Raw genomic sequence first — 24,384 nt, forward strand, 5'->3', positions numbered from 1 at the left:
TTTCGAAGCACGTTTCACCTCTGTTTTTGTTGGTTAAGCACATAAATACTTTTCACTGTTTGACGATGTAAATCATCACACCCCATAGCATTTTATGCATTGTGATTTGACATTTGTGAACATATGGTAATTATACTGCGTGCTTTGTTTAAAGCAGTTTCCAACCAGCAGCTGAAACTGTTACTACTGTACAGTTGGTTACAGGCTGGGAAAATATTTAGTAGAATACAGTTATGCTTTCTTCTCTGTCTTACATTTTGTTCACTGTAAGCTGTGTCCTGCAATTGATCTACGAGTGCAACTATGACAGGATATGGCCTTAAGTTGTCAGAAACATCCTGATATCAATTTTGGGGTAAAACTTTCACCGAGTTTAGTAATTGTGTTGCGTGTAGAGTGATGGCAGGGTACGGTCCCAAATGAACATGACTAAACAATGATTTTGGGTGCTTTCAAATTACAGCCTTAAAATAACACGTGATCCTCTCATCTTTTCATCTGCAAACTTTATAAAACCCGAGATAGCACAGATTTGATCTGAATTTATTTATTTCAGAGCTGTGCAAGTTCATTTAAAAAAAAGTGTTAGTTTTGATAAGGCAGTATTTCATTTTAACTTGCTGCTTTATCATTGCTGTGATCTACTGTGTCATATTTGAGCACACTAAAGCCATGGCATGTAACCTAGGAGCCCAAGAGAGATGCAATTTAAAAATATATATTATATACTTTGGAAGCAATTTAATAAGTAAAATAAAAGGCTTGTGTTAAACATATACTTCATAGTAGTTGTTCAGCACAGATATTTGCCAGGTGATAGTGCCAATATACCACCAATTCCAATAAATATACCACACTCAAATACAGCTAAAAGGTCTCTGCTGCAATCTGTGCCAAATTCTTGGCACTCGCTTGAGTAAAGACCACAGAATTTTGACCCTTGTAACTAAAAGCCTCTGATTGCCAGATGCAGGGACTAGACAACAGGGATGGATTACTGAATGATTGCCCTGTTCTGTTCATTCCGTTTGAAGCATCTGGCATCGGCCACTGTTGGAAGCAAAGATACTAGGCTAGATGGACCATTGGTCTGATTCAGTATGGCCATTTTTATGTTCTTATGTAAAAATATGTTAACTATTAGTTAACAGAAAAAAAATACATTTAGGTTGGGGTTGCTGGAGGTTAAAGGCATGTAGTCCCCTTGCAGTTGTCATACTTGTGCTAAATTATATACAGTAAGTAAAACAGATTACCAGATTCACAAATGGAATGGAATTCCCCTTTCTTTCCCCTCCTCCCCCCATAGATTGGATAAATAACAGCAGAATTTTCCCACTTCCTCATTGGAGGTGGGAGATTAGGCAGTTTGGGCAGGAATACTGCTTGTTTTTACTAATACTATTTTATAAAAAGAGGCTGACTGGTAACAAGTGTATGGCCCCTTCCTTATTACTCTATTCCCTCCACAGGGAAAGACAGTGGGGTGGGGCAAAGGAAAGAGAGAGTCTGATATGCCATATCTCTATAACTGATGGGAACACCAATATGCCAATAATTGGGTTAGGAACATACTCCTCTTTAATTGGGATCTTCAGGGAGTTTTGTGCAATATATAACAAATTACTATACATTTATATAGCATCATAACTTTTGGGAGATTGAGACATAGATCCCTGCCCCTAGGAATAGGAGAACACAGATAGATACCAAGCTGATGAACATGGCTTAAAACCCTAGATCTTCATGCACCAATTGTGCTTTGGCCATCTTGCCAGACCTTATTTTTATATTCTGCTCCAGCTTCTTGAACCATCTGAAGCTGGAACTAGAAGAAAGCCAACTCCCTGACAAATCAGCTAGCAGGAACAAGGAAGAAAAGTGCCTTCTTTGCTTGATTGAGGGACCGGGCAGCACATTTCCCTGCTTCAATGAGAAGCTGTATAATGGCATGAAGTGATATTAATTTAGATGGAATATATGGGCCCAAAGAGTCAATGGTGTTAATGTGACCCACAAACTGTCCAATATGAAACAGTATTTGGGGTTTGGTATACAGAGAGCTCAGCCTGCTTAGTGCCATGGCAATCACAGCATTAAAATTCCTTTTCAGCTTTTATTAAAGATATAGAAAACAGCTAAAGCATTGGAAATGTGAAGTATTAAGAAAGTCTTTCATTTTAACAGCATCCCTTGCTGTTCCCTTTCCTTTTAGCTGGAGAGAGTCTTTAGGAAGAAAGAAAGAGAGAAAAATCCCTGTCTGGCAGTCTCTTAGGTGGGGAATGACTACCCTTTTGGGGAAAGGAGACGTTGTTAGTTGAGATGGGGTGGAGCTGCTGTGGCTGCTGTTAAAATCTGATCCCATTTGCTAGAAAACGATACAAGGGCTTGTCTTCATGTACAACATGACATCGGCACAGCTGCACTGGAGCTGAAGCATTGTTCTAGAGGTGGTAACTGTGTGGGTGGGACAAGCTCTCCCGTCGTCATAGCATTGTCTACATGGGGCGGACAGTGGGGATTAGGTCGGTATAACTAAGCTGCCCAGGGGGTTGGATTTTTCACTCCCCTGAGCAACACAGTCATACCAATATAAGTCTGTATTGTAGACCTGGCCTAGGACAAATGCGCACACAAGGGGAGAGACAAGAACAGCAAAGGTAGAAAATGCAGCTTCTGTCTCTGGCATTGACTTTCATTTGCAAAATCACCTCTAGAGAAACACAGGGCCCAGCACAGTCTTATCAGCCAGCCTGAGACCTGGCAAACTTGTACCAGCATCATGTTGTTTAGGACAACGCTTTTAGCTACTTTTCTGGTCACAGGCTTACAGCAGTGTTGCAAAATATATCATTTTGGCCATCTAAACCAGATTATGATTAGACAGAAGGCAAAAGGAGAGGGAGAAAAAAGAAAAGAAATAAGGTGGGGAAGGAAAAGGACACATGAGTGGGGCACGGCAACAGTCTTACTTCCCTGGTGGTGGTGGGATTCAGCCGCAGCCAGTGAAGGGGGTGATGTCATCAGGCCCGGTCTGGTCAGGACATTCTCAGGATTAGGATGAAGAAGGTGAGGTGTCCCAGGAAACCGTGGGAGTGGCAACCATAATGGTGAAGCTTGCTCAGTCACCAGTTTTTCTCCCCAAAGTCTCTTAGTTTAAGGTTCCCCTTATTATTTTATCCATCAATTAGGCCTAATTTCTGACACACCAATTCTGGGTCATTGATTTCCGGTCTCTCACTGTTCTTACGAGGTGTAATCTTAACACAGTCCTTGAATTATATCAGTAAATCTTTTTTTGTTGGAACTAATTCAGTCTTTCTATCTCTATTTGTGTGTGTGTGTGTGTGCGCGCGCGCCTCCTTTTCCCATCAACCTTTGTTATTATAGGTTACTGTGACATTTTAGAACTTACACTTATTTTTCACAGTTGAGCTTACCATTAGGGTAAATTTGTAGACCCAATTATTACAAGAATGGGTCCAAATATCAAGAGCTTAATCATTCCAAAACTATATAAACACACAAAACTCCTGCTGAAGTCACTGATAGGAAGACCTATCAGTGACCTTAAGTATCTCTGCATTACCTATCCAGCTGAAGTGGGCAGCATGTATTTCTAAACTAACTTGTTTGCATGTAGCTGTATTTCAGACCTGTGCAGCACTGGAATATATTGGCCAAAGAAACCATATTCAATAGATCAATATGCAGTTTTGTATTTGTAAATATTAGTGGGACTTATGATCCCATTAATCTTAGATTTTAATTATGGAAACATATTCAGTCATATATTTACTCACATCACAGTAAATATTTCCAAGCTAAGATTTCTTGTAAATTAGTTAATGGCTCTTTGCCACAAATATGTTTTAATTGTCATGAATTAAATATCAATTTGAAAATGATGATAAGCAGTAAAATAAAATAAGAACGACAGGCAGTAAATCTTATCAAAGTCAAATAAAGATACCCCTGGTCAGTTCTCAAGAAATATATATTTAAAATGAAGAAATAGAAAAAAATAGAAAAAAGCCTGTTTCATGAGAAAAACTACAGAAATATGATGATATATTTCTGTAGTTTTTCTCATGAAACAGGCTTTAGCTTTTTCTCCTTTGTTCATTTGACATGATTTATAAAGCATCAATAAATACATTCTACTTAGGATTCCTTCTGATTTTGATATTGACTTTCCTAGATGTCTTCTTCGCATAGCATGAGTCAGATAAAACAATTTGGTTTGAGTTCAATACAGTGTTGTTTTGTTCTGAAGGTCAACCCGGGATCAGACAGGAGCAGTTTCTCATTATTTCCTATTGGCACTCCAAACAGTCTTTATTGAAGTCTTTCAAGCAATGTGTGACCTCTGTTTCAATACGTCTCACAGATTTCACAGGCTGTCACCGCCGCTCAAACATCACTAACACAGACAACTGTAATGGAAACTGTAACTATGGTGACCACCAGAGAACAAATCCTGGTTAAGCATGCTAAAGAAGAACTCCCACCACCTCCACCACACAAGAAGAGGCAGATCCTAGTGGATTCAGAAATTAGGAAGAGGTGAGAAGTACTAAAGGGTTGGGGAAGATCAGTGATAAAGTTTGGATAAGACTACAAAGATTAAGTATTGTCATTTGAATGTTTGCATAATTTGGGGCAGGGGGTTTCTGTGGAAAAAAAATTCAGTATGCCAGTAATATTGTAATTAATTAGTACCTTTGTTTTTATCAGGCTGATTATGGAGTAGTTTGTACAAGTGGTTCCAATAAATTACTATGATATAGTACTGAATATTTAATAGGTATTATGCTAATATTAAAGTAATATTATTTTGTTAAGTCAAAGAACCACCACAGGTGATAATTTGTAGTACAAGCATGACATTTTCTATACTTAGTGTTGTTCTGTTCTGAAAAGAGTCCTTAGAAATGGCATTGTGGCATTCCACATCAACTGTGGCTAAAAACTTTGAGAAAATCCTTTAGTTTTAAAAATAAAGAAACAAAAAACATTCCACGTTCTAGTCCTGCAAACTCTGCGTGGAATCTGAAAATCAGGTTTTATTCTTTCTGGCTTGTGCATCATTGTTAGTAATACAGGTCTACAAGGCAAGACGTTGCCCTCAGTCGCACCTATGCAATCTCATTGTCTTTAGGGTTTGTCCTGTGTATCCTAGGTGTAACTAAGGGCAAGTTTGGGCCCTTCAGTTGGAACTAAGGGAACTTATCCAACACTCATTGAAATCAGTGGAAAAGTTCCCAATTACTTCATTTGGCATTGGATCAGGCTTTGTGTTAACAATTGTGTAGATGATGAAAGTGAAGGAATAGACTTAACACTCTTATACTGTGTGTGCTCTGCAAACCTAAAACTTATTTTTGTCACAAAGATAAGCAGGTATAATTCTGAATCCTGCAGGAAATTCAGAGACTGTCCAGATACTCTAAGTCCACTAGGTTGCAAGCCTATCTAATGGTGCTCAGATATACAAAACTTGAAGATAGATTTATCAGCTGAATAAAAAGGTACCATTGTTGCAGTCACATTAATGTTCATTCTTGAAGAGAATGTTTATTCTGTTCCTTCTTTTGCAAAATGTTTTTCAGTACTATCAGATTCCTTCACTGAAATATTAAAATACATTTTTATGAAGATAAAATATATCTAAATATTTGTGATCTGTCTTGTTATATTGAAACCATTGTGTCCTAATACATACATGCAAAAGCAAGGTTAATTAGAGAAAAACTTTCCTGTACTTTGTCATCTAGTATCTTCTGAAGATATTTGAAAGTTGTTCTTTTCATGGGTCCTAAATATCTATGAAATGACAAATGGAATGGTGATAGATGAGATGCCTTAGTTTAGTTCAGGGGTTCTCAAACTTCATTGCACCACGACCCCCTTCTGACAACAAAAAATACTACAGGGCCCCAGGAGCGGGGACCAAAGCCTGAGCTGATCCAAGTCCCGCCACCCTGGGGGAGGAGGGGAGCCAAAGCCCTACCTCCTCAGGCCTGGGGAACCAAAGCTGAAGCCCAAAGTCTTCAGCCCCAGGCAGGGGGCCTGCAACCTGAAATCTGCCACCCAGGGCTGAAGCCCTGGGGCTTGAGCTTTGGCACCGGGCCCCAGCAAGTCTAAGCCAGCCCTGACAACCCCATTAAAATGGGGTCGCAACCCACAGTTTGAGAACCACTGGTTTAGTTTAATAATGGATCCTAACTTGTTAAAATCAAATGAGCAGTGCTGAAAAGGGCACTATTTACTGAATTTCAAAGCTATTGCATCTGCTCTCTGAACCATTTGAAGACTTTATTTTCATGTGCTCATTATTATTATTATAATTAGTTTAGTAGTGACCAAACATCTTAATCAGCACAGAGGCCCCATTGTGTTAGATACTGTACAGACATATGAGAATCCCAGGAAATACTGGAATTATTTTAATTCTGAAATTGAGAAAAAAAAGACTTTTTAAAAATTGCCTTTATTTTTGGGGGGGCGGGTGTCTTGGACCTTTCCCTTTCTGTCTGTCTGTTTTTTCCCCAAACTAAATGGTTAAGGAGTTCTCAATCTCAGTGTGAAGTAAGAGGACTTCTGTTCTTACAGAGAACATCAGTTGGACTAAACAGAGCACCAGTTACCAAGGGATACTTTCCCATCATAAATATTGCAGATCTCCAAGGTTATCTGGACCTCTTTACTAATTTATAGCTATGAAGCAAGGTTGCAAGCCATTAAGTACACCGTATTGGTCCATATTTTTCTTTCCTATTAGCATTCTCTTGATCTCTAATAGTGAGAGTTGAATTGATTGGGACATGCAGACTACATAGCTGAAGTCAGTGTTTGGGGAAATTATCCCAGAGCAGATAATTGTTCAATTGTTAAATGTTAGCTGGATTATAGCAACTGTTTATGTGTGGAAGCATCTATTATTACACCAACTGAGAATTATAAAGGTGACTACTGCTCGTCAACGATGGCCTCTTAAACTAGCTAAAGTATTGAAGCTGGCAGGGATACATATTAAAATTATTAATATTTATAAAGAAAACAGGAAATGTTATCAAATTATGAACTGACAAACTGATAACTTGCAGGCATGTTGCCAGTTCTACAATAAACAATGTAGTTTATTGATGTATTTTGACAGTAATAAACCAGGATTGGGGTTTTTTTTTTGGTTTTTGTTGTTGTTGTTGTTGTTGAGGGTGGGAGGGGAGTTGTCTGTATGTTGCCCTCTTAACCATATCACTACAGTTGAACCTTTGAAAAACAAATTTGAGAAATTCTGTTCTGTGTGTTTTTTGTTTTGTTTTTAAAAAAGGAATATATAGGAGTCTAATATACAATCCTGGAGATATTCTGTATCTCTCATCTCAAATCACACCCTAACATAATTTTAGATAAGATAGAATGAATGCATTTCAGAATAAATGTACTGTGGTTTCTCATACATACCTGGGGCCTATGTCTTTTCCATTAGTAAATAGATGATTTTTTAATAATGATCTGTTACGTTTGTGTCAACTCAAAACTAAAGCACTTTGCTCCTGCTGAGACAGAGTCCATGTTTATTAACCATGCATTGGTATTGTCTCTCTTGATAATTAATGGTAGAAAATATTATTGAGGTATGGAGGAGTGAAAACAGGAAATCTAGTATTCATTATTTTAATATCTTTAACGTGATCTACACTGTTTTCAAACTTTTTTCTACATTGGTTTCTAGGTATATTTTTATGAATGGTAGTTATTGCTACATAGTCCCTGGACAAATATTATGTGGGCGCTCATTCAGCATAACTGTGCACTAAAGGCCTTTTAGTGGATTACCTGTTTGACAAGGACCTGTGGTTGATGCATAGGAGACTTAGAACTAGCCAACTGATGTACAGAGAGGTTGGTGGCCTGTGGTTGGGTTACCATGTGGGCGAAGGTTGTCCTCTGGCATTTCTAGTAGCACTGCCACTAACAGACCCTCTTCCCTTCCTTCCTTTATACTCCACAAGAGTAGGGTTACCATATTTTGTGCCTCCAAATGGAGGACACTCCACGGGGCCCCAGCCCCGCCCATGCCCCCTCCCCAACTCCGCCCCCTCCCCAAGGTCTCCGCCCTCTCCCCTGCTTCCCGCGAACATTTAATTCGCGGGAAGCCTGAAGCAGGTAAGGGGGGGGGATGGGGGGGAGGAGGTGCGGCCCAGGCTGGCCCCCCCGGCGGCTCCAGCCTGGGTCGGCTCGGGCCCTGGGGTGCCGGCCCCGGCCGACCACCCCCGGCCCGCCCAGCACTGCCGGCCCCCGGCGGCCCGGCGCACCCCCCGGCCCCGCGACCCCGGACCGGTTCCCGGACCGGCCCCCTGGCCCGGCGCACCCCCGCGGCTCCGTGGCCCGGCGCACCCCCGCGGCCCGGCGCACCCCCGCGGCCCCACGACCCCGGACCGGCCCCCCGGCTCAGCGCGGCTCCGCGGCCCGGCGCACCCCCGCGGCTCCGCGACCCCGGCCCGGCGCACCCCCGTGGCCCGGCGCACCCCCGCGGCCCGGCGCACCCCCCGGCCCCACGACCCCGGACCGGCCCCCCGGCTCAGCGCACCCCCGCGGCTCCGCGACCCCGGACCGGCGCACCCCCCCGGCCCCGCGCACCCCCCGGCCCCGCGGCCCCGGACCGGCTCCCGGACCGGCCCCCCGGACCGGCGCACCCCCGCGGCTCCCGGCCCGGCGCACCCCCGCGGCCCCGGACCGGCTCCCGGACCGGCTCCGCGGCCCGGCGCACCCCCGCGGCCCCGCGGACCCCCCAGCGGCCCGGCCCGGCGCACCCCCCAGCAGCCCGGCCCGGCGCACCCCCCAGCGGCCCGGCCCCGCGGGCCCGGACCGGCTCCCGGCACCGCGCCCCCTGTTCCCGGCCCGGCACTGCGACCCCGGCCAAAGAGGCCCCGGCCGAGCCCTCCCTCCCTCCCTCCCGATTTTCCCGGACATGCCCGGCTTTTGGGGATTTCCCCCCGGACGGGGATTTGAGCCCCCAAAAGCCGGACATGTCCGGGAAAATCCGGACGTATGGTAACCCTACACAAGAGTGTGCCAGAGGAGGAGAACCAATCAGGAAGCAGCTTTGGAGAAAAAGTTGAGAAGACAGTCAGGGAAATGAGTTTCAGACAGAAAGAACAATGGTTACTCTTTTGTTATGTCAAAAGATAATCAAGATTGTTTCCCACCAAAATCCCACAGTGTATCCTGATCAGCATTATTGATTGTTTGGTGAAATCCTCCTGATCAGCATTATTGATTGTTTGGTGAAATCCTGGCCCCACTGAAGTCAGTAGGATTTTTGCTGTTGAATTCCTGGTTGCAGTGAAGTCTAACCTGTGCCTACGTAGGAAATAAAATAAAAAGCATGCAAACTTCATTGCTAATAGAGTGTAAAAGCACACTGTACACTCTTATACAGACCAGCTATAGTAAATGGTAAAGTGTGCTGTTATATGGCTTCAGCATACTGAACTGAAACTGCATATAAATCTAATAATAGGGAAGAGAAGCCTCAAAAGGTTGGATGCTTATCCAAAATATCTGAACTGATTGAGGACCAGGCTCCATTTCCATCCAAACCTACCTTGTATTGTCTTCTGGTGGGGAAGGACTGGTGGCCTGCTACCTGCTTCCATACTCCCTGATATCTTTGGTCAAACAGCTATTCTCTTAGATTCACCTTTGGGGTAGAGGATGATCAGTGACCACAGGAAACACATCTCATTTCTTTGTGTGTATTTTTCTTAGGAGTAGCCACCCACACACACACGTGAACTGCAGCAGGGAGAAATAGCTCTTATCTGGGTCCCCAATTGCAGACTCTGACATTTTGGCACCTTAGTTTGGCCTTCCCCCCCAGCAGCGTGCATCAGACCTTTTTCAGCTCCCTGGGCCACGTATGGTTAATACCAGATGCTTCAGAAGAAGTTATAAGAGCCCTGTAGTAGACAGGTGTGGGCTATTCTGCTCCTCCTCTTCCCCTATTAGGTCTTACTCTGGTCTTTAATAGTTCGACTGGCTTAAACCCTGAAACATGAGATTTAATATTCCTTCCAAAAAATCAAGTGGATGATGACCGGATATTCCTTATCCATATAAATGTTCAATCTCTAATTTAATCTTGCTAAAATGTCCAGTCCCTTTGATTTCCTGTGGCAATGAATTCTGCAATGAAAATCTGCAATTTGCCACCTTTTCATTTCATTGACTGTCCCCTTTGTTCTTATGCCATGAGCCGGGGAACCGACAAATGTTCTTGATCTATCTCCTTTATACCATTCTATATATGTTCGCCAAATTTTCACAGGGGGTCATTTATTAAAAGAAAGAGCTAGAAAAGAGTCTTCAAGAGCTAGAGGTTTGTGTTGGGCTGAAAAAAGCAGCCAGACACTGAGTGCTTATTTGAAATTTCTGAAGGTGCATAACCATATTGTGTTACTCTCCTCCATTTGCCATACAATCATGTTCCGTTTCCTTAGGTGGCGTGTTCTTGGGAGTAGTACTTACCAGCCGACTCAGCCTCTCTTCTACTCTTCTAAAACTTTATAAAATATTGTTGGTTGCAAAAAACAAACAACAAAAACAGTATATTTAAAATGAAGAATCAACCTGCATTGGTGAAAGAGTAGAGAGGATTGTGCTCTAGGGTTCCTTTCAATTTTTTTTTAATTTATATTGTTTTTAAAAGAGTAGAAGGTTTCTTTAAAAAAAAAAATCATGAAGCTGCAGCTCAGGCTCTCCTTGTAGATGAGTTGAGTGCCTCTGTTTCAAGGAGGAAGAATGGGAAGCTTGGCTTCTCCATGAATACTGCATTTGTGAATTGTGGTGGAGTTGGCTGCCCACCTGTTTCCCTGCTGGAGATACTGGTGGTGATAATAATATCTAGCTTTAATATGCACTGTTCTGACACCACTTTACAAAGGAGGTCAGTATCATTATCCCTATATGGGGCAACTGGAATGTGACAGAGTGGCAGCAGGACACTGGAAAAGTTGGGAATTGAACCCAGATCTCCTGAATCCCAGTCCAGTGCTCTATCCATTATGCTATAAAAAAGTTGTCATAATTATAAAGGGAAGGGTAAGCACCCTAAAGTTCAAAGTGGGGAAGCAGCCTTGACATGGTGGCAGAGCGGTGGGAACATTTTAAACCAAAAGCCAGTAAGATTTTTTTTCTCCTTTCTAGCTGCTTGGAAAGCAGAGCTGAAGGTAGATGCATATCTTATCTCTCCTTGCCTGAAAGCAGAGGTGTTAAGTTTTTTTTAACAAGGGTCTTTGTTAAGAGAAGGGTTCAATCAGTGAGCAAACAGCTGGTAAGAGGAATTTACAAGTTAAATTGTTTTTTTTCTTTCTACCTCTCGGGGATAGCTAGTTAGAAAGTCTCTGTTACCTCAGCAGCAGCCTGAGCTGAGTGCATCCCAGTTTCAGTCAACTGCAGAGGGGTGTGGCCCAGCACAAGAAAACAGGAAAATGACCACCAAAGAAGTAGCTAACAAAATAGAACTGGCCAGACTAGAAGTAGAAGAAAATGAAAAAAAAAAACCATCAGAGATTGCTTCAATTAAAAAAACTCAAGCAAGAAGCTGAAAAGAAAGCCAAAGAGGAGGCCCATGAAAGAGAAGAGAAAGCCAAAGAGGAGGCCCACAAGAGAGCTATGGAGCTGAAAGAAAAAGAGAGGGAGCAGAGAGAAAGAGAAGAGAAAGCCAAAGAGGAGGCCCACAAGAGAGTTATGGAGCTGAGAGAAAAAGAGATGAAGCATGAACTGGAATTAGCAAGGGCTAGGCCGGATAAACCAGCCAATCCTAGCAACCCCTCTCCAGGTACCACTTCCCATCCCAGAAAATTCCCCACCTACAAGGCAGGCGATGATACTGAGGCCTTCTTAGAAAATTTTGAAAGGGCCTGCCTTGGGTACAGCATCACTACAGACCAGTACATGGTAGAGCTGAGGCCGCAGCTCAGTGAACCCTTAGCAGAGGTGGCGGTTGAAATGCCTAAGGAACACATGAACAGTTCTGAACTTTTTAAAAACAAGGCCAGAATCAGAATGGGGCTAACACCCGAGCATGCCCGTCAGCGGTTCAGAGCCCTAAGCTGGAAACCAGACATGTCATTTACCCAACATGCCTACCACATTGACAAAAATTGTGATGCCTGGGTATCAGGAGCAAATGTTAAATCTCTGGAAGATCTGGTTTTCCTAGTAAAAATGGAGCAGTTTTTAGAGGGTGTTCCTGAGGAAATAGGAAGGTACATCCTAGATGGGAAACCCAAAACTGTAACCGAGGAGCGGGAGATTGGAGCCAAATGGGTGGAGGTGGCAGAAAAGAAAAAAACTAGTAGCAGTTGGAGTGAATATCAGAAGGGGCAACCCGAAACAAAACCTTACCACCGGGGACAACCCAAGGCCCCACCCACATTCCAAGGGAAACCCCAGACGCCTTCTCACCCCACCACACCAGTCTCCACCAACCAACAGCGCCCCGGTGATACCTTAGCAGGGCAATGTTTTAAATGCAATGAACTGGGACATATAAAGGGCCACTGCCCCAAGAACCCCAACCGATTACAGTTCATTACACCACACTCACACCAAAGATCCCCAGGCCCAGATGCCTCTCTCATATCCTCGGAGCGAAGGGAAACCTTGAGAGTGGGCGGAAAGAAGGTTATCGCTTGGAGGGACACTGGGGCACAAGTGTCAACTATCCACCAATCCCTAGTGGACCCCAAACTCATCAACCTGGAGGCTCCAGTGACCATTCAACCCTTCATGTCACAGTCTGTAACCTTGCCTACAGCCAAGTTGCATGTTCAGTACAAGGGCTGGTCAGGAATGTGGACTTTTTCAGTCTATGACAATTATCCCAACCCCATGCTGCTGGGGGAAGACTTGGCCACCCATGTGAAGTTAGCCAAGAGGGTGGGAATAGTCACCCGCAGCCAGGCTAAGCAGGCTTGCACCCCCATCCCTGTTCCTGAGCCGTCCACCAGGGCCCCGTCTGTGTTACCAGAGACCCAGACAAAGGTGGTGGAACCGGATCCCCTGCCAACGACTGCAACAGCCGTAGTGGATCCAATCCCAGAGACCCAGCCAAAGCCAGTCCCAGAACCGGAACTGGCAACACAACCAGTGCCAGAACTGGCAACACAACCAGCGCCAGAACCATTGCCAGCACTGAGTACAGCGTTTGCAAACCCGTCTACAACTCCAACGCCAAGGGGCACCAGCGAGCCTGAACTGGCAGAAGCAGCAGATAACCCTACCCAAGAGGCTCAGCCAGAGCCTGAAATACAACATAGTGCACCAGCGGACAGCGGTTCACAGTCAACGGAAACAGCCCCAGCACCTGCATCGCTTCCAGAGGGACCAAGCCCAAGTCCACAGTCCAAGGAGGAACTGATGTCTCCAGCATCAAGGGAACAGTTCCAGGCTGAGTAGGAAGCAGATGACAGCATTCAGAAAGCTTGGGCGGTGGCACGGAGCACCCCACCACCTCTCAGCTCTTCTAACTGATCCCGGTTTGTTGTAGAACAAGGACTTTTATACAAGGAGACTCTTTCTGGTGGGCACCAGGAGGACTGGCATCCTCAAAGACAGTTGGTAGTTCCCACTAAGTATCGGATAAAGCTCTTGAGCTTATCCCATGATCATCCCAGTGGCCATTCTGGGGTGAACAGAACCAAAGACCGGTTGGGGAAGTCCTTCTACTGGGAGGGAATGGGCAAGGACGTCACTAATTATGTCCGGTCTTGAGAAATGTGCCAATGAGTGGGAAAGCCCCAAGACCAGGTCAAAGCCCCTCTCCAGCCACTACCCATAATTGAGGTCCCATTTCAGCGAGTAGCTGTAGATATTCTGGATCCTTTCCCAAAGAAGACACCCAGAGGAAAGCAGTACATACTGACTTTCATGGATTTTGCTACCCGATGGCCGGAAGCAGTACCCTTAAGCAACATCAGGGCTAAAAGTGTGTGCCAGTTATTAGCAGACATTTTCGCCAGGGAAGGTTGGCCCTCCAACATCCTTACAGATTCGGGAACTAATTTCCTGGCAGGGACCATGAAAAACCTGTGGGAAGCTCATGGGGTGAATCACTTTGTTGCTACCCCTTACCACCATCAAACCAATGGCCTGGTGGAGAGGTTTAATGGAACTTCGGGGACCATGATACGTAAATTCGTAAATGAACACTCCAATGATTGGGACCTAGTGTTGCAGCAGTTGCTTTTTGCCTACAGGGCTGTACCACATCCCAGTTTAGGGTTTTCACCATTTGAACATGTGTATGGCCGCGAGGTTAAGGGGCCATTACAGTTGGTGAAGCAGCAATGGGAGGGGTTTATGCCTTCCCCAGGAACTAACATTCTAGACTTTGTAAGCAACCTACAGAGCACCCTCCGACACTCTTTAGCTCTTGCTAAAGAAAACCTAAAGGATGCTCAGGAAGAGCAAAAGGCCTTGTATGATAAACATTCCAGAGAACGGTCCTTCAAAGTAGGAGACCAAGTCATGGTCTTAAAGGCTTTCCAGGCCCATAAAATGGAAGCATCGTGGGAAGGACCATTCACAGTCCGGGAGCGCCTAGGAGCTGTTAACTATCTCATAGCCTCCCCCACCTCCAACATAAAGCCTAAGGTATACCATGTTAATTCTCTTAAGCCCTTTTATTCCAGAGAATTAAAGGTTTCCCAGTTTACAGCCCAGGAAACAGATAACGCGGAGTGGCCTGAAGGTGTCTACTATGAAGGAAAAAGTAATGGTGGCGTGGAAGAGGTGAACCTCTCCGCGACCCTTGGACGTCTGCAGCGGCAGCAGATCAAGGAGCTGTGCACTAGCTTTACACCAATGTTCTCAGCTACCCCAGGACGGACCGAACGGGCATACCACTCCATTGACACAGGTAATGCTCACCCAATTAGAACCCCACCCTACCAGGAGTCACCTCATGCCCAAACTGCTATAAACAGGGAGATCCAGGACATGCTACAGATGGGTATAATACGCCCCTCTAAGAGTGCATGGGCATCTCCAGTGGTTCTAGTTCCCAAACCAGATGGGGAAATATGCTTTTGCTTGGACTACCGTAAGCTAAATGCTGTAACTCGTCCTGACAACTATCCAATGCCATGCACAGGTGAGCTATTGGAGAAATTGGGACATGCCCAATTCATCTCTACCTTAGACTTAACCAAGGGGTACTGCCAAGTACCACTAGATGAACCCGCCAAGGAAAGGTCAGCCTTCGTCAGCCAGGCAGGGGTGTATGAATTTAATGTACTCCCTTTCGGGCTGCGAAATGCACCCACCACCTTCCAAAGACTTGTAGATGGTCTCCTAGCGGGATTGGGAGAATCTGCAGTTGCCTACCTCGATGATGTGGCCATTTTTTCTGATTCATGGGCAGAACACCTGGAGCACCTGGAAAAAGTCTTCGAGCGCATCAGGCAGGCAGGACTAATTGTTAAGGCTAAAAAGTGTCAAACAGGCCAAAACAGAGTGACTTACCTGGGGCACCAGGTGGGTCAAGGAACTATAAATCCCCTACAGGCCAAAGTGGATGCTATCCAAAAGTGGCCAGTTCCGAAGTCAAAGAAACAGGTCCAATCCTTCTTAGGCTTGGCCGGATATTATAGACTATTTGTACCACACTACAGCCAAATCGCCGCCCCACTGACAGACCTAACCAGAAAGAAACAGCCAAATGCAGTTCGGTGGACTGATGAGTGTCAAAAGGCCTTTAACCAGCTTAAGGCGGCACTCATGTCTGACCCTGTGCTAAGGGCCCCAGACTTTGACAAACCGTTCCTAGTAACCACAGATGCGTCCGAGCGGGGCGTGGGAGCAGTTTTAATGCAGGAAGGACCGGATCAAGAATTTCATCCTGTTGTGTTTCTCAGCAAGAAACTGTCTGAGAGGGAAAGCCACTGGTCAATCAGCAAAAAGGAATGCTACGCCATTGTGGACGCGCTGGAAAAGCTACGCCCGTACATTTGGGGACGGCGTTTCCAACTACAAACAGACCAGGCTGCGCTACAGTGGCTTCATACCGCCAAGGGGAATAACAAAAAAAATTTTCGGTGGAGTTTAGGTCTCCAAGATTTCGATTTTGAAATACAACACATTTCAGGAGCTTCTAACAAAGTGGCTGATGCACTTTCCCGGGAAAGTTTCCCAGAATCAACTGGTTAAACATTGTTCTTGGAAAGTGAAACATATTGTTAGTTTTTATATAATCAGTAGTATGCCTAAAGGTGCATGTGTCTTATTAACTCTGTTTTCTCCTAGAGCTCCAGGAAGAAATCACAGCCAGTGTGGAACCGGCTGTCCAACACTATCTGTGATTTGGGGGGCGTGTCATAACTCTAAAGGGAAGGGTAACAGCTCTCCTGTGTACAGTACTATAAAATCCCTCCTGGCCAGAGACTCCAAAATCCTTTTACCTGTAAAGGGTTAAGAAGCTCAGGTAACCTGGCTGACACCTGACCCAAAGGACCAATAAGGGGACAAGATACTTTCAAATCTTGGTCGGGGGGGGAGGCTTTTGTTTGTGCTCTTTGTTTGGGAAGTTGTTCGCTCTTGGGACTAAGAGGGACCAGACATCAATCCAGGCTCTCCACATCTTTCTGAACAAGTCTCTCATATTTCAGACATGTAAGTAAACAGCCAGGCAAGGCGTGTTAGTTTACCTTTGTTTTCTCAACTTGTAAATGTTCCTTTTACTAGGGTGTTCACCTCTGTTTGCTGTAACTTTGAATCTAAGGCTAGAGGGGGGTCCTCTGGGCTCTTTAAGTTTGATTACCCTGTAAAGTTATTTTCCATCCTGATTTTACAGAGATGATTTTTACCTTTTCTTTAATTAAAAGCCTTCTTTTTAAGAACCTGATTGATTTTCCTTGTTTTTAGATCCAAGGGGGTTGGATCTTGATCCACCAGGAGTTGGTGGAAGGGAGGAGGGGGAATGGTTAATTTCTCCTTGTTTTAAGATCCAAGGGGTTTGGATCTGTATTCACCAGGGAATTGGTGAAGAGTCTCTCAAGGCTACCCAGAGAAGGGAATTAGCCTCGAGTGTGGTGGCAGCGGACCAGATCTAAGCTGGTAGTTAAGCTTAGAAGTTTCATGCAGGCCCCCACATTTGTACCCTAAAGTTCAAAGTGGGGAAGCAGCCTTGACAAAAGTGTTCTGGGCAGCAGGCTGTGGTGTCTTCCCTTTATCCCCAGAAACCTACAGCTAGATAAGTGGTGGAGGGCAGACACATTTGGAGAGAAGTGTGGGTGTACTTTAACTTAATAATGTATAACCCAAGAATGATTTGGTTTCAATCCAGGGATGGGAAATGTTCTGTTGTGGGTGACAGGGAGATTCTTTAAAAAGAAATGACCTCTTCTTAGAAAAGCAAAACAGACAACTGGGGTCAAAAACATACATTAAAAACAGTTGATAGAAATAATTGAGTATTGTCAGACAAAAACAAAGTAAATAGAATGATGCATTGCAGCATTTTAGTGGGAGGAGTGTCATTGACACATTCTGGAGTGTGCAGGTCAGGTGCATGATCCAAAAAGAATGTAAACTGTAAACAATATTTTACTGTCTTAAAGCTTTTAAAAGGCAAACCAGTTTTAGCTGCTAAACATTTCATTTATATGTATTTGTCTTATTAATGTCCCTGAATAATGTGTAAAGAAGCCTTTCTTGTGCCACTTGGTAAATTACTTTGTACATTCTATGTAATATTCCCATGCAAAGTATATTTGTCACAGTATTATTATGGATGTAATGACAAACTGTGAATATGAAGCAGACAATCTGTCCTTTGAGGAAAGGAAAGGCATGATAAAATAGGATAGTTGCTCCATCTAGTGTTTAATATTTAGTGAACGTTCGCAAAATCATATACTTTTATTCTTCATATAAACTAGGTTTTTATTTTAAATAAATGTTTTCATGATATATTAAAAGGGGTTATGCCAGACTCTGCTTTTCAGTTCATTCTCTTTGTATTTTCAGCAGTATCTAATTTTGGATTTTGTGTTGTAGAAAATAGAAATAACTGTTTTAAGAGGTTAATTTAGTTAACATATGTTGTTTCAAATAGGCCTTCACTGAGCTGCAAATTGTGTAAACCCATGCTGTGTGCAGGTTGACAAGCACTTTATCTCCAGCTCTGTGGATTGTTTGACCCTTATCCACTTGTGTATGATTTAGTGCTTGCTGTTCTCTATTATATAACCATACTTAACTAGTTTAAAATGGGAGGATTCAGGTGTCTGAAATTTTACTGGTGTTTTTGTGCGGGCAACGTTAATGAAGAGGAGCAAACAAAATCACATTTTGATGTAAACATAGGGTGGCTTGCTGTAGACTAAGTCCAAGTACATATGTTAATCAATGGATGTGACATTAATACAGCTTGCTAGCACCTCACTTTTGCTGTCAATGGCTGAAGATATAAAGCAGCATAATTTTAATCCTTGATGACTTCTGGCTGGTTGTCAGATTGTTATCGCCCTCATCCTAAAATGGGTGACCTCAAGCACCAGTGGAAAGGGATGAAGAACAGGTCCTCTCAATATATGTGCTAATTCAGAGAGACGTACTATAAGTAGGTCTCTGATAAATGGGGTAAAGTGTACAAATGTAGTGGGGGAGCAAGAAGTTAGAAATAGCAATTTGGCTGACACACTGAGGATTCAACCAAGGGCCACCAGAGCTAAAAGCAAGAGCTTAAATAGTTTGATCTAAAGAGACAAAGCTCCCTAGTTGGGGAATATAAAAACTCATCCCCTTTATAGAGTGCCCCAAAGGGAGATCTGTAGCACTGACTTGCCTTTGGATTACACAGACTGTTACCAGATTTCCCTGTTACTTTGGGGTATACTCATTTATTAGGGTTACTCTTCTGTGTGGGGGTGGGGGGTTTCTGTACTTCTGTCAATGTACTGCTTGTGTCACTTGTGTTCTCAGACGGAGCTCTACTTCTCCCTTCTGCAAGTTCGCTCCAAATGGAGCTATTCTGCAGGATCTAGGTTACCCAGGGCTGGGTTCTTCCAGCCCCAGAATCAGACGAACACGCACATTAAAGAGAGTGTCTGAGAGGAATGGGTTAATCACCAATCATAGAATATCAGGAATATCAGGGTTGGAAGGGCCCTCAGGAGGTCATCTAGTCCAACCCCCTACTCAAATCAGGACCAATCCCCAATTTTTGCCCCAGATCCCTAAATGACTCCCTCAAGGATTGAACTCATAACCCTGGGTTTAGCAGGCCAATGCTCGAACCACTGAGCTATCCCTCCCCCGCAGCTGATCCCTGACCTCAGCAGGCTGGGTCGAGCAGCACTTCCATGCTGCCACCCTCATATGCCCCAGGTTCAGCACATCCCTATCCCCACTTTCATGTTACAATTGTTCTGGTAGTAATCCATTTGATGAGCAAACCCCACAGGATTTCCGGGTGCTGCAGGGATCTTTAGCTTAGGTACGAGGAGTGTTGCTGCAGAGAGAGAGAGAGAAGTAACCAGCTTAATCATGAATGTTATTTATTGCCAGGTAATAACTACAAGGGGAGCCAAAAAATGAAACAGTTATAATATTAAATCTAACTTAAATTTGATTACAAAAGTCAGGTTTAGAAAACTATAACTGATCACACAAGTCAGGTTCAGAAGGCTATACCTAAACAGAGAGAGAGAGAGAGTTACGTTCTCACCACTCTATGAAGCTTGAATTGATCAGGGTTCCCAGGTGGTGGTGGTAGCTATGGGTCCAGAGTGCTGGAGACAGGCAGAGCCCCCAGCACGATCAGTCAGGAGAAGAGGAAGTCGGAATGGAACTGATACAGATTTTGGATCCAGGAATCAGAGCACTTGAGCATGGGTATGGTTTTTTGTAGAGAAAGAAGAGTGGTTCAAGGGAGAACACTAGGTTTGTTTGTGGGTAAACTTATGGCTCTTGGGAGTATACCAAAGTTGTTTTGTTCAGGCTGGAGAATAGGAACTGATCATTCCCTGGGTATGGGTGGTGTTCCTTCGAGGGAGCTCACAATGTAATTAGGCAGCTTCAGTATTTTGGATACCAATAAAGGATTTATTACTCAAATTGGTCTGATAACTACTGAGCTGGGTGTGTGCAGGTGTGGGTTTATTAACATCTGGAGCAGAGATTCCCCATCATGCAGTGCTTTCCTGCTTTTCTGGTCCCAGAGTTCCATGCAGTTCTTGCTTTGGAATCTCTGTTCTCCACTCTGTATGCTAATGGGGATGCCTCCCTGTCCTAACTTCGATGCAAATAAGGCTAGGGGAATTTCCTTGATCCTGTCACTCTTGTCTGGAGGGGTTTAGGTGTATCTTCCACTGCCTTTTCATTGCTTTGTGTAAATCTTTCTTCGGCTCGGCTTTGGTTCAAGCAGAGGCTGGGGAGGGAGAAGGTCTTTTGTGAGTCAGACAGGCTGGGTACTGCGCCCTGGTTCCCTAAGAACACAGAGCTGCTAGGTAACAAGACACAATATTCAGAGATGCTGTGTAGAAGTGCCCTTTCTACCTACACTACTTCTCTCTGAATTGTCACATATACACCTCTACCCCGATATAACGCTGTCCTCAGGCGCCAAAAAATCTTACTGCGTTACGTCGAACTTGCTTTGATCCACCGGAGTGCGCAGCTCCCTCTCCCCCCCCCACCCCCGGAGCGCTGCTTTACCGCGTTATATCCGAATTTGTGTTATATTGGGTTGCATTATATCGGGGTAGTGGTGTAGTAAGAAGACCTGTTGTTCGTCCCCTTACACTGGTGCTTGAGGTCACCCATTTTAGGAAGAAGGAGATATCAGTCTGACAACCAGCCAGACATCGTCATGGATTAAAATTATGCTGCTTTATATCTTCAGCCATTGACAGCAAAAGTGAAGTGCTAGCAAGCTGTATTAATGTCACACCCACTGATTTACATATGTACTTGGATCTACTACTCTACTGCAAGCCACAAATTTTCACTGGGCCTCAGCTCAAAATGGTTGCATATGCACTTCAATGACATTCAAGTTATGAGCCTATATGTGTGGAAGTTTGAATAGCTCATGCCCATAAATCCCCAAATGATCTTGCAATTTTAGTGTGCCTCTACATACAGTGTAACTTTCAAAATAGCCCTCACTTCCTGCACATAAATAAATGCTTAATACAAAAGATTGGCTTCTACAAAATGTTCTTTGAAAATCAGGACCATAATTAGACTAAAAATTGCCTTGCTTTTCTTTGTTGGATAAGGCATGCAAATTTGACTGTCGAGTGATTTAGATAATTGTACTTTAGCTTTATGGACTCAGATACTCCAGTGATGATGCATTCAAAATGTCTGGATAGATAGCGGTCTGTCCATATTTTCTTAATTGTTATTACTTATTTTTATTATGATAGCATCCAGGAGCCCAAATCAGGATCAGGGTTCCTCTGTGTTCAGTGCTTTACAAATACACTGTAAAGGCAGTCTTTTTTCTGAGGAGGTTAAAATCTAGATTAAGACATGACAAAAGTGGGTGTAACAGACACTTGGAAGGAATAGGCATGGAGGAGAGGCTATAATTCATGTATCTGTGTGCACAGATAGTTTTAAGTCATTCAGTTCCTTTTTTGACTTTTGAAATATAAGTAAACAAATGATAGATATCCAAGGTCACTGGTGGTCATCTACGTAGTCATCATCAATTGGCAGTTTCCTGTAGGCATCACAGTAGATGTGGGTCTTGAGGAAAGATTTGAAAGAAAGGGTAGTGATTTTACTGACTAGCTCAGAAAAGTGTGCTATGCATAAGAAACAGCAGAGAAGAAAGTGTGAAGATGCTTGTGGGAGAGTAGGTAAACAAGATCAAGGCTGACAGAGCTGGTGAAATGGAAGTGGTGTCTGAGAGTCATAAGATACAGAAGTAGGTAAGTAGAAAAGAACTAAGTTGTGAACTGCCTTAAAGGTAAAGGTATTTGATTCAGTGGAGGGACTAACACCAGGTGACACTGTTAGAACAAGAGACCATGAGGGTGGCCTCAGCAGCAGAGTTTTGAATGGAGCTGATAAGCAGTAAGGTAAAAGGGAGAGAGGTAAGGATGGTTGAAAAAAGGAGTTGCAGTAATGAAGATAAAGGATGATAAAAGCCTATATGAGATTTCAAATGGTATAGACAGAGTGTAAATGTCAGATCTTTGGCATACTGTGGAGAAAGAAGAAGCAAGATTTTAATACAGCCAGGCTGTGTTAGGCTACAGAGAGACGGTAGAGTAAAAGACAGCACCTTGGTTAAGGGTGGTGGCATGGAGACACACATTCTGCAGCTGGAAAACCAAAGCATGCCCACTACTTAAGGGAAATAATTTCAAAGACAATAAATTATTAGATTTTTAAATATATGCCAGGCAAAAGCCCATTTTAAAGTCAGGGAATTATTTAGAGAAATTGTCTGAAGTAATTTGATTTTGGGTTCTATAGAGCAGCTGCTTTGGTCCCAGTGTTTTTAAATCTACATAGACTCTCTTTGCATTCTTTCTCCACCTGTGCTGGCAAGGGGACTGGAGAGGGAGGCATATCTTTAACCGTTTGGTGTAGAGACTAAATCAACTTGCAGCTTCATGACTCCTCCATGCTTCACAGCAAATTAGGTCCCTGCACATAATAAACCTGGTCCTAAATGCACCTTCATTTTGAACTCCTCTCTTTCTGAATGACAAAAGGTGAATCAGTGTTGCAGGGATGGTGAAGAAATAACATCCATTTTAAAAAGCAGCTATAAAAGTACTGAAAAGTGTGTGTGTGGGGGGGGGGAGAAAATAATTCCAAGTGGTACTACATTTTTAATTTTTTTTAAAGGTCAGGTGACTGGCAACTAGAGCTCATATAAATCAATTGGGAAAGACTCCCTCCGTCCTCTGGACTCAATCCTACATATCAGCTTAGTAAAGGGTAGAATCAGAACCTTTGTGGTATGAAGGCTACAAGTGCATCTATAAACCCAGAGAGAAGCCTTCCTCCCTAATTGAGACAGTAGCTTGTCTTAGCTGTGAAAGTCATTTTTTGCATATTTTACAAAGAAAGTCAGCTCATAAATCTGGAAACCTGGATGTGAAAGAGGAGTTGTCTGTTCAGTCAACAGATTAGTATAAAAAACTAGGAAGTATTTGTAGGTTTATGGAAGGGCTCTTGAGTTTTACAGTTGACAGTTAGGCTGCATTCCAGGAGATACCACATATCTAGAGCTTCTGTTTCTGATGGCAATCACCACTTTGTTCCTATTTAATTCATAATTCTGGTTGAAACACCTGGTATAACATCTTTGCTGTGATTGTTGATTTTAAGTCTTACGTATAAAGAAAAGATTTTCTTTTATTTCTCTACATCTCAGGTTTGACGTCGATACAACAGAACTACACAGCTGGATGACCCGCTCAGAAGCTGTACTTCAGAGCCCCGAGTTTGCAATATATAGAAAAGAAGGCAACCTGTCAGACCTCAGAGAAAGAGTCAATGTAGGAAAATATACTCTCATATTTGTTTGTCAATTTGTATTAATTTTTCAAAGTACTTTCAAAGTCCAAATCTAAAAAAGTTGAACTGTAGATTGGCAAACATTGATTGACCATACACAGCCAAATTTTCAGATATGCTCATTAATTTTGTGTGTGCCAGATTTTGGCTGGCAGCTTGATATATGTTGTGCCTGAGGTGGTGTTGATCAATACATCCAAGTCCACACACTTTTAACTTGTACAGCAGATGTGTACAAGCCTAAATGATTGCACGCTATGTATACAACCATACTACTACTCTTTTCATTTTAGTATTTTTATGTTAGGATCACATATTAAAAAGCAAAGTCATATTATACTATATGTAAAGGAAGAATCAGTATTTCAGAATCTAGTAATAGTGTTCTAGTAAAGATCCCAAATATTAACAATCATAATGCTCAGTTGAATTTAAACAAGTCTGGCCATGGTAGCATGGAACACTTGAAAAATGATTCTTTAATCTTCTATGGCCTCAGTGATGATTTTGCAGTGTGTAAGCCATTGCACTGTGGGTGTTTTTCACACACTCTGAATTTAGTCTGTTAAACACTAAAATATTTGAATACTTGGAAATAATTTGATTTTTGAAAATAGTTGCAAAAATTATCTGTTTTATTCTGAGTACGAGAAGGAGAAATCCATGTCTAGCTAGCTATTACACTCAAAGCCTGTGATATTTTATAAATGTGTTTGTTTAAAATTAACAGATATAAATTCTTACTCCATGTACTGCAAATGGAGCAGGATTACCAACACTAAATCATTTCTGCTATATGTTTGTCTTCCTGTCTGTCTCTCC

General features: G+C 43.3%; 1 protein-coding gene across 24 annotated transcripts in view; it reads left to right on the forward strand.

The window, feature by feature from the left end:
- The window catches only part of DMD (dystrophin), a 2,010,563-nt gene that overhangs the window by 771,306 nt on the left and 1,214,873 nt on the right, over positions 1 to 24,384 (forward strand). For all 24 annotated transcript variants that reach the window (XM_065590838.1, XM_065590858.1, XM_065590878.1 and 21 more), the window contains 2 exons: positions 4,391 to 4,566; positions 23,420 to 23,543. In XM_065590838.1, the coding sequence (XP_065446910.1) occupies positions 4,391 to 4,566; positions 23,420 to 23,543 (300 nt within the window). The remainder of the gene's footprint in view (positions 1 to 4,390; positions 4,567 to 23,419; positions 23,544 to 24,384) is intronic.

The sequence above is a fragment of the Chrysemys picta genome, chromosome 1, assembly GCF_011386835.1.
Source record: "Chrysemys picta bellii isolate R12L10 chromosome 1, ASM1138683v2, whole genome shotgun sequence".
Taxonomy (NCBI): domain Eukaryota; kingdom Metazoa; phylum Chordata; order Testudines; family Emydidae; genus Chrysemys; species Chrysemys picta.